Source organism: Mus pahari, chromosome 18, assembly GCF_900095145.1.
Source record: "Mus pahari chromosome 18, PAHARI_EIJ_v1.1, whole genome shotgun sequence".
Classification (NCBI taxonomy): Eukaryota; Metazoa; Chordata; class Mammalia; order Rodentia; family Muridae; genus Mus; species Mus pahari.
In genome coordinates this window covers 2,966,564-2,976,525 of record NC_034607.1, presented here as the reverse complement: position 1 = coordinate 2,976,525, position 9,962 = coordinate 2,966,564, and the positions used below count along the sequence as shown (strand labels likewise).

At 50.9% G+C, this 9,962-nt stretch overlaps 2 protein-coding genes and 1 non-coding gene across 3 annotated transcripts in view; 1 reads left to right on the top strand and 2 right to left on the bottom strand.

The window, feature by feature from the left end:
• Clic1 (chloride intracellular channel 1) overlaps positions 1–3,516 on the bottom strand; it is a 9,576-nt gene extending 6,060 nt beyond the window's left edge. Inside the window, exons 1-4 of the mRNA XM_021218501.1 lie at positions 2,995–3,516; positions 1,027–1,136; positions 648–773; positions 413–519 (exon numbers count right to left, since the gene is read on the bottom strand). Of these exons, the coding sequence (XP_021074160.1) occupies positions 413–519; positions 648–773; positions 1,027–1,136; positions 2,995–3,033 (382 nt within the window). The 5' untranslated portion in view covers positions 3,034–3,516. The remainder of the gene's footprint in view (positions 1–412; positions 520–647; positions 774–1,026; positions 1,137–2,994) is intronic.
• A 633-nt stretch (positions 3,517–4,149) lies between these two features.
• On the bottom strand, positions 4,150–4,254 carry LOC115062546. The gene has a single exon (XR_003842487.1). It is a non-coding gene; the product is annotated as a U6 spliceosomal RNA (small nuclear RNA).
• Positions 4,255–6,867: 2,613 nt separating this feature from the next.
• The window catches only part of Msh5 (mutS homolog 5), a 19,908-nt gene continuing 16,813 nt past the window's right edge, over positions 6,868–9,962 (top strand). Inside the window, exons 1-7 of the mRNA XM_021218500.1 lie at positions 6,868–7,191; positions 7,369–7,492; positions 8,186–8,266; positions 8,384–8,446; positions 9,048–9,169; positions 9,354–9,463; positions 9,686–9,721. Of these exons, the coding sequence (XP_021074159.1) occupies positions 7,042–7,191; positions 7,369–7,492; positions 8,186–8,266; positions 8,384–8,446; positions 9,048–9,169; positions 9,354–9,463; positions 9,686–9,721 (686 nt within the window). The 5' untranslated portion in view covers positions 6,868–7,041. The remainder of the gene's footprint in view (positions 7,192–7,368; positions 7,493–8,185; positions 8,267–8,383; positions 8,447–9,047; positions 9,170–9,353; positions 9,464–9,685; positions 9,722–9,962) is intronic.

Sequence of the window (9,962 nt, the reverse complement as noted above, 5' to 3'; positions counted from 1 at the left end):
TCTCAAAAAACAAAACAAAACAAAAAAGCTGGTCTTGGGACTGCAGAGACCGTTCAGTGGCTGAGAACACTGGCTGTGAACATTGGCTGTTCTTGCAGAGGACCTGAAGTGTGATTCGCAGCCAAAATCTGTAACTCCAGTCCCAAGGACGCTCACACCCTCTCTTGGCCTTCATGCACTGCACGCTCTTGATGCAGAGGTAGACAGTCAAATACTTCTCATGTACATAAAAAAGAAATAAAATCTCAAAACCAAAACCAAGCCTCAACTCCAAAAGTCTTAGCAATGACACAGCAGGGGGGTTAATGGAGGATCAGAAGGGGTGTGAAAACATCCTCTCCATTTCCCCGACAGCCGAGCTCACAGATGACCCAACCCTGTAGGACCTGAGCCCCTGACCCATAAGACTCACTGTCATTGAGGGCTGGGTTTGAGTTCTTGATGTAGGCAGAAAACTTGGCAAATATGTCCAGCCCGGAGGTGTTGGACTCAGGGTTCAGAGCAGCCAGCTTTGGGTACCTGTAAGGTAGAGGGGTAAAGTGAAGTCCTTTCTGGGGTACTCTGCCCTACAGCTACCTGTCTTCCCTCTTCGACCTTTGTTCTGCAAAGCCTCCCAGCTCCCCTTTTCTCTACAAGTGTCCCTGTACCTGGGAGGGCACAGCACAGCCTCCAGGAATTCCTCGATCTTGTTGGTGTCTGTGTGCACTTCGGTGCCATAGAGCAAGAACGGCAGCTGCCCACCCGGGCAAAGCTTCTGTACCGTCTCTGTCCGTCTAGAGAAGAGGTCACACGTCAAGAAAGGAAAAGGGGTGTGTGTGTGTGTGTGTGTGTGTGTGTGTGAGAGAGAGAGAGAGAGAGAGAGAGAGAGAGAGAGAGAGAGAGTCAGGGACATCAGGATGGAGAAAGAGATTTGTCCCAGACGAGAGAGAACCGGTTTAAGGAAGAAAGGTTCACGAGAGTGCGCATGCGCATACAGTGCACATGCGTCCTCACAAGGGATGTTTAGAGGATCAGAAGTGGGCCCACCTCTTGGTGTCCACAGTGGTAACGTTGAAGGTGACTCCCTTGAGCCAGAGCACCATGAACAGTCTCTGGGAGAAGGGGCAGTTTCCAATCTTGGCGCCATCACTGCCAGCCTGAAAAATAACGCACCCAGCGTTAGGCCTGGCGTTAGGCCATCCTTACCAGACTGCTCTCTGAACCTCTCGCTAGTTCTGACATACACTGCCACGATCTCTAAGCTACCCCGAGAACCGAATTATTTTCCCCTTTGGGCCTGGATCAGCAAAGGTAGGCTGGTGGCATCCCAGTGATTGACAGGTGGGCGGAGGCAGAGGAACAGTTAAGTGTTGGCTAGCTTTGAGAATCAGGATTCAAAAGGCAAAGAATAGGGGACTTGGTGGGGTTGGAACTGAATACTAGATCTTCTTCAGCGAGCAGAGAGGTAGGGCAGGGCTTGGAAACTAGGGTCCCCATTCAATAAGCCTCTAGCCGAGCTGTTTCTGGAAGCTGGGCCTGGCAGGCAGAGGACTTAATCTCAACTTTGAGATATGGAGGACCTAACAAAGGGGGCATCTCTCTAATTGGATGCAGGTGACCTCATCCCCCAAGGGACACCTCCCCCTAGACTGAGGGTGATTCATTTCTGTGTCTTCGGGCCTTAGCAGCTTCCTTCCTGGCAAGGAAGTGGGGGCAGGGACCTATACACACACGGAGGCCTAGGCAGCTGCCGCCACCCCTACAGTTCCCCAAACCCTCACTCATGTCCTCTGGTTCTCTAAGATCCTCGTCACAGGACACAGGGTCAGGATCTCTACAGCATCACCTCGCCCAGGGTAAAAATAGCCCCTGGAGGCGAGTGTGAGGTGGGGACCACACCTAAGGGGCGGACCCAGGCTCCAGTTCACTTCCCTGGGCCAAGAAACTGGGAAAGGCTGCCAGAAAGAAAAAAAAAAAAAAGATAGAGAAAAACAGAACACCGACACACAGACGAGAAGAACGAAAGGAGTGCAAAAGGAGGCCAAGAAGCAAAAAACGAGGGCGAATGTGCTCCCTGGGAGCGGACCTGCCCGGAGAGGAAGGGACCTGCATGGGGGTATGGGGAAGGGCGGTGCCGGAGGGGACAGGCCGGCCGGGCAGAGGAGGAGGGCGGCAGCCAGCGGATTCCGAACCCAAAAGCCAAAAGCCGAACACCGTCTCGCCTTGACCACACCCACAGAGAGGATGGTGTGAAGGGGGAGGGCGCAGGGGGAGGGGGCTTTTTCTTCCAAACCCATCAGCCCGGCATTTACATCTAACCCAAGACGTCTCCTGTCCCCTTCGGAGCTCTCCTCTCCTCTCCTCTCTTCATAAGTAACTACTGCTAAACTTTAATCTCCTTCCTGCCTCAGCTGGGGGGGGGGGGGGATAGTCATCTCAGCCACTGATTGTGCTTCTTCGTGAAGGCTCTTTCCTTCCACCCTGCGACACACTCGTCCTTCAACCCTACCAGATTCTTATTCTCTGTCTCTCTCTGTCTCTCTCTTCCCCTCCTCTTTCTCCCTCTCTCCCTCCCTCTTTCTCGCTCTCTTCCCCCTTTCTCTCTGCTCCATCTTTCCTCTTTCTCTTTCTTTCATAGAGCCACACGTCGTAGCCGACTCTCCTCTGACCTTCTCGAACCCCACCACTGTCCCTTTTTCGGTCCTTCTCGGTCCTTCTGTTGTCTGGACCCCCTTGGATCCCGCACCGAACCCCATTCACTCTCTCACTCCTGAAACTTAACCTTTCTCTCCTTTAGGCTGCTGGAAACCTCTTCTATAAACTTTTCAGAGCAAGGCTAGCACTCTCATTACCGTCTCACAAGTCCCCCCCCCCCGGCCCCCAGCAACATAGCACCGGGGCTGGGGGTGGGGTCAACTAGGAAGGGGTTGGGGAGTTCAAGCTGGAGCCCAGGAGTGGGGAGGATTGGCTTACAGAAATCCTGAGAGTGGCCAAAGAAAGAGAAGGTGTTCTTACCTTCACGAACAGTTCGACCTGAGGTTGTTCTTCAGCCATGGTTGCGTCGGGGACCAGGAAGCAGCCGTCGCTGGGGGAACTGGGAGGGGCCGAGGCAAGGGAAGGCGGGTCTCACGGCCAGGGATTCTCTCCTCCAGCCTCAGGGCTGTCCCTTCGGCGCAACCCAAGTCCGATCAGACCCTGTAGTTCGCTCCAACACGGCTTCCCCACAGGCCCAGTGCACCCCACACCCAGCTGCTCCACCTCGGTCCCTCCTGTTTAGCTCAGGGAGCAGCTGACTCACCGGCCGACCCCGCCCTGGCCCTGGGGAGGGGACACGAGAGGAGGGGACTCGGGGATCGTGGGAGTGGGTCCGGGACGGAAGCCAGAGGTCTCGGGGATCCCAGAGATAAGGTGTTAGAAGCGAAGTCTGGGGGCTCCCTCGATTCCCTGACCTCTCCTAAACACAGCAGCATTTTCGTGCCTCAGTTTCCTAGCTTCGTTAATGAGAAGTGTGGCCACTCTCAAACAGGGAAGCTTGACACTAGCGAAGTGCCCACGGGGGTGCAGAAAGGGAGTTTGAGGATGCAAGGGTTCTGCGTTTTGTTTTGTTTTTCTTTCAGTTTTCCAGTCAGTCTTCTGGTTTGCTGGGACTGTGTTCTGAGTGTGTGGAGGGGGGATCGGGAAGGAGATAGTGAGCTGAGGACTACAGATTAGTGAAGGGCACTCCAAGGCACAGGCCGCCAGAGGCCAGGAGGCCTGATGCAGGGGAAACAGGAAGCTGAGCCCAGGCTTCACGGCAGGGGGCGGTCCTCTGGAAGCCTGGCAAAGCTTAGACTTCCCCAACCCGGGCCCCTTACCCTCTTCTCAATGGTGAAGGTTGCCTTGGAGACTTATCCTGGTTCTAGGATAGCACTGGGGCTCTTCCTGGGGTGGGTGGGGTAGCGACTGGTTCTATCAAGGGAAGAAAAAAGGAAAGGTCAGACGGGTCAGTGTGAGTAGAGTCGTGGGGGGACATCTAAGTAAAGACAGGAAAAAGTCCCTTTCCCTGGGGGGCTTGGTTCTGGTGGCTCTAAGTTTAGTATAAAGATAGGACTTTACTATCTATTCTTTTTCACTTCAGTATCTTTTAATTACCCATCCATACAAATGATTTTAGATACAGCACAGGCAAATAAAAATATGGAACGCCTCACAAATTTGCGTGACATCCTTCTGCAGGGACCATGCTAATCTCTGTATCGGTCCAATTTTAGTGCATGTGCTACTGAAGAGAAGCTCTACTACCTTTAAAAAAAAACTAAAATATGTCTGCCAATAGCTAACCTCCACACTCTAAATTTCTCTACTGCCAACTAGCTTTCTTTTCTTCTCAGTCTAACACACACACACACACACACACACACACACACATTTGAAGCAAATGTGCTGGACTTGGAAAGACAGAGAAGAAAAGCTGGACTGGAAACTGAAAGAGGCAGGGAGGGCTGAGATGAATTGACGCATGTTTGCTGGAACAGCAGTTAGTGGTTTCCTCTTGTGCTTCCTCTTCCGAGAGCTTTCTCCTCCCTGGGGGGGGGGGGGGGGCTTATCTCTCTCCTCCCCAGAAAGGCAGAATAGACTTGGTGTTTGGGCTTTTGAATTACAGCCTTGCAGACAGCTGTAGACTGACTCATGCGTGAGCCCCATCTGAGTTCTAAGAATGTTCCCACTATGCTGACCCTTGAGATCTGCTCCAGAGGCTCTTCCCACTGATAAGAAAGATGGCTTCCATGAAGCCTTATTTCTCAGACGCCTCCTTTTTTCCCTCTGGTCAGTAAGTGGCCATCAGGCAATCTGCTCACAGTGAGTTGTCTCTGGGAGAAGCTTTCGACTCAAACAGGTTTGGCTGCCTCTCTCTTGGCTGACTTTATAGCCACAGCTGCTCTGATCATCACCATTGACTGTGGCGCCTGAATTGCTACGCACCCACAAATGCGTTATGTTATCTTGCCTTTATTTTCCAGGCTGCTCTGTCCTGGGACCACCCAGCGGTGCTCCTGGATTTGAAGCCAGGACTGCATCAGGAAAATGTATACTGCCATCTTATCTCTGAGCTCCCACTTCTCTTTTTCCAGCTCTTCTTTTCTTCTGCTGGCTTCTCTTCCTGTGTCTGATTCCTTCCTCTTCTTGGTAAACCAGTCCCTAATCTCTTCACACCCCAGAATGGAAGGTGTGTCCCTCCCTGCCATTCCCCAGAGCTGTCACCAATAACCTCTTCCAGGTTTCCATAACTCCATTGCTCAATACTTTGCCAAGGGTAACCATTAACTGAGCCCTTAGAGCTGCTCCCCTTTGGAGATGATTTTCCAGTCGCTGATCAGCAGAGCCAGGTCACCTCACACCATCTCTGAACTTCAGGCAGGATCTTCTTAGTTTAGTGTAGCTAGGACACTTTTTTAAAATTATGTGGTGTGTGTGTGTGTGTGTGTGTACAAGCAGCACAGGTATGGAGGACAGAGGACAATCTGGGTACAAAATTGAAGGTACTTTTTTTTTTGTTTTGTTTTGTTTTTGTTTTTTTGAGACAGGGTTTCTCTTGTGTAGCCTTGGCTGTCCTGGAACTCACTTTGTAGACCAGGCTGGCCTCAAACTCAGAAATCTGCCTGCCTCTGCCTCCCGAGTGCTGGGATTAAAGGCGTGCGCCACCACTGCCCGGCTACTTTTTTTTTTTTTTAAGATTTATTTATTATATGTAAGTACACTGTAGCTGTTTTCAGACATACCACAAGAGTGCATCAGATCTCATTATGGACGGTTGTGAGCCATCATGTGGTTGCTGGGATTTGAACTCATGATGTTCAGAAGAACAGTCAGAGCTCTTAACCACTGAGCCATCTCTCCAGCCCCGAAGGTACCTTTACCTGCTGAGCCAGCACTGAAGTTTTTGTTTGTTTTGTTTTGTAAAGTATGTTTTTTTTTTCTCCCTCAGAAACTCCTTCCTTCTTTCCTGTCCCGATGGATCATCAATCACAGACACCCTGTGTCCTTAGGGGTGAGAGGGCTGAAGTATGGTTGTATGTGTTCTAATTAGGTCTACTTTCAGAATTTAGTGTCTTTCAGATACTTACACTTCCTCTTCAGGGGTTCCAAAATAATCAAGCCCCGGTGTTGCCCCTGTGGTTGGCGGACATCTCCTGCAATCAGGAAACAAGTAGGTCTGAAACAGGAGTTAGTTCTTACTTCCACTTATTTATTTAAAACACTCATGTAGCGCTTACTTTGTTTGCTGGGCACTGTTCTGAGTTCTTTATAAATATTAACTTAGTGGGTACAAATATTAACCGAGCTGTTGCTGTTGGCACAGGTTGAATTAATGTTGCTTCTCTCCACTCTTCAGGAAGGAGGAAGACTGCCTCTGGCCCTTTAAGGTCGGCCTCCCTCCCCGCTCTGGCCTTCTCCATCGCCCAGACCCTTTTTCCAGGCGGGGACCTTAGTTTAGGGCGGGCTCCGCCCAGCATCAATCAAAGCTCTGAGACACCACTGCTTAGCAACGGCAGAGGGCGGGAATTTTGAACACTCTAGCACCGCCCCCAATGCAAACAAACCAATCAACACCTAGAGTCCTCACCGCCTTCCCGTTGGATGGCTAAGCAGACCCTTTCAGCCAATAGCGACTAAGAGGGCGGGGCGAGCGCGCGCGGCCCACGCCCACAGGCTGGCTGGTCCTTGCCACAGGCTGGCGGCGGTTGGTCAGGGAGGTGGATCGTCGCGGCTGAGGTGACGGAAAAGGCGGGAAAGTGCCGCGAATTGGGGGCTCCCGTGGGGTGGGGGACAGGAGAGCGCGCTGCGGCTGTAGGGGCGTGGGTGGCGAGAGAGACTTGATGTGACAGTGCGCTCCTCCAGAGCTTCCAAAGCACGGCTTCGAGTGACAGAAACGAGGGTGGGACGACCCCCAACCTAAAGGGGTCGCCCTCCAAGTGACCCCGCGCCTGTCCCCTGAAAGCCCGCGCACCACCCGCCCAGTCGCCTGCTGAATGATGCTTCTGAACCTCCTTCCCCTCCCATGTCCTCAGAGTCGCCGAGCCCATGGCTTTCAGAGCGACCCCAGGCCGGACGCCGCCGGGACCCGGACCGGGACTCAGATCCGGGGTCCCCTCAGCCAGCTTCCCCAGCCCCCAGCCCCCAATGGCGGGGCCTGGGGGTATCGAGGAAGAGGACGAGGAGGAGCCCGCCGAGGTGTCCGAGGAGTGGGGAGGGCTGGGAGGGGCTGAGCCGACTCTGTTTCACGTTGACTAAACGTCCCCTGCGTGCCTATCTCCGAGATTTGGTTAAATGATTGCTAATAAGGGATGACCAATCCATGCCCGTCCGGGGGATTCAGATGCCGATCTCCTTTCCTTCCTCGCGGGACAGATCCATCTGTGCGTGCTGTGGAGCTCGGGATACCTGGGCATTGCTTACTATGACACTAGTGACTCCACTATCCACTTCATGCCAGATGCCCCAGACCACGAGAGCCTGAAGCTTCTCCAGAGAGGTGCGACAGAGCCCTGCATTCCTCTCCTTTGGGGTGGAGAAGTGCTCACTCATACATCCTTATGTAGTTTACTTTATAGTCACCTGATTTAGGAATTAATTATTCAACACAACTTTATTAGGTACCTTCTGTATGTAAAATGCTACAAATTTAGTCCCTGGCAAACCATGATTTTAGTGATAGTTTCCGGGACGCTCTTGTTCCTTCCCACCGTGCCTTTTCTAAGTCTCATTCTCCACTGCACTCCCAGTGTGCAGACCATCCCTTACAGACATAAAATCACTTTAGTTTTTTTGTTTCTTTGTTTTGTGTGTGTGTGTGTGTTTTTTTTTTTTTTTNACTCTGTAGACCAGGCTGGCCTCGAACTCAGAAATTCACCTGCCTCTGCCTCCCAAGTGCTGTGTTTACAGGCGTGCACTACCACGCCCGGTGGTTTTGGTTGTTTTTTTTTTTTTTTTGAGACAGGGTCTCACTATGTGGCTCTGGTTATCCTGAAACCCATTATGTAGACCAGGCAGACTTTGATTCCCCTGCCTCCCAAGGGCTGGGATCAAAGGCATGTATCACCACACCTGGCTAAGATAATAAATTCTTGAGGAGAACAGACAGTGGCAGGAAGAGAGCGGCCACTTTCCTCTTAGTCACATTGGAGAGATCCTTTGACTCATCTGGCACCTTCCTTCTCTCTTCAAGTTCTGGATGAAATCAACCCCCAGTCTGTTGTCACAAGTGCCAAACAGGATGAGGCTATGACTCGATTTCTAGGGAAGCTTGGTAAGGATCGCATAGAGAAGGGGAAATGGAAACAAACTACTAAATCTTTGGCTGGGAGGGAGCATGGGACAGTGACAGGACTGAGCTGTACAAGACTGTGACCTCTTGCCTCCACAGCCTCCCAGGAACACAGAGAGCCAAAGAGACCTGAAATCATACTTCTGCCAAGCGTGGATTTTGGTAGCTCCTTCCTTTTATGTTACCAGCCCCCATCTCAGAGCCTCTGTCCTTTCTCTGAAAGGAGCTCCTATTATCAGAAACCTTGCCTCCTGTACTCTTATCTGAAAGCTGCTTCCCACACCCCATCACGAGTCTCCCCAAGATCTCTCCTGCACCTTACTGTCTTTAGTACAACTTACTGAGAAACTACTGGGTTAGGTATGTGAGGAATGGGGGAGTAGAAGAAAATGGAGAGATGACACTCTTAAAACAGTTTTGAACGTTGGAGCCAAAGTCCTTTGTTGCATTAAAAAGAAAAAGGCACTGTTTCTGGGAACCATGGTCCATAAGAGGCACTCCCTACTTTGCAAACTTCCAGGTTTGCAAAAAGGACAAGAAATACAGGAAATGGGTAGTATTAGTTCCATATATATATTTATATATAATAATAATATATATATTATAACCAGACATCTACATTACATAAAGAACTGAAAGAGTGAGACTATATCTGTATGTTTTGATTCTTGGACAAGCCATATGGTTGGATTTATTCTTGTTGTTAAACTGGGGCAAGAGAATGGACCTATGAGACCTTTCACTCCCCATCCTCCCCAAATAGGTCCAGAGATAAGCAAACAGCGTCTCCTTTCCGGAAATTACTCCTTCATCTCAGACTCCATGACTGCTACTGAGAAAATCCTTTTCCTCTCCTCCATTATTCCCTTTGACTGTGTCCTCACGGTGAGCTGGGTCATGGGGTGAGGGCTAGGATAGAGCTGGGGAAAGGCGTGAGCTCCCAGCCATAGGGCAGAATTCTGACTGGACTGCCCAGCCCTGTAAAAATCACACAGTTTTCCTGATATTAGTGTGGTCCAGCTTCTGGAACACTAGGCTTTATCCAGCTTCACTGCTGATCCCCTCCCAGGTCCGGGCACTTGGAGGACTGCTCAAGTTCCTGAGTCGAAGAAGAATTGGGGTTGAACTGGAAGACTATAATGTTGGTGTCCCTATCCTGGGATTTAAGAAGTTTGTATTGTAGGTGACTCATCCAAACTACAACCAAAGTAAAGAGGAAAGGGTGTGTGTGTGAGTGTGTGTGTCTGTGTGTGTACAGTTGAAGGGCAGTGGGTGAAGTGTGCTCTGGCACAGGAGAACCAGAAAGATTGGATTGCTTGGAGAGGTATTGGGAGAGGGGAGTAGTTTAGTAATGATTCCTCCTGCCTCGGACACCATTCTTTCGGTCTTTTCTGTTCTTAGGACCCATCTGGTGAGCATAGATCAAGACACTTACAGGTGAGGTGGAGACAAGCTGCTGCCTGCATAAACAGAGGACGAGTTTAAGGCTCCAGTAATTCTACTGAGGCTCTGGCTTCTTTAATCCTGGGGCTTGAAGGAAAGAAAAGGGTGATTGTGTGGATGAGGGTAAAGAAAAGGAAGGGGCACAGAGGAATCACTGTCCTTCCTCTTTGCAGCTTTGAATTAACTGAGGGACTGGTGCTTGCTAGACCCTAACCCCCCCCCCTTTTTTTTTTTG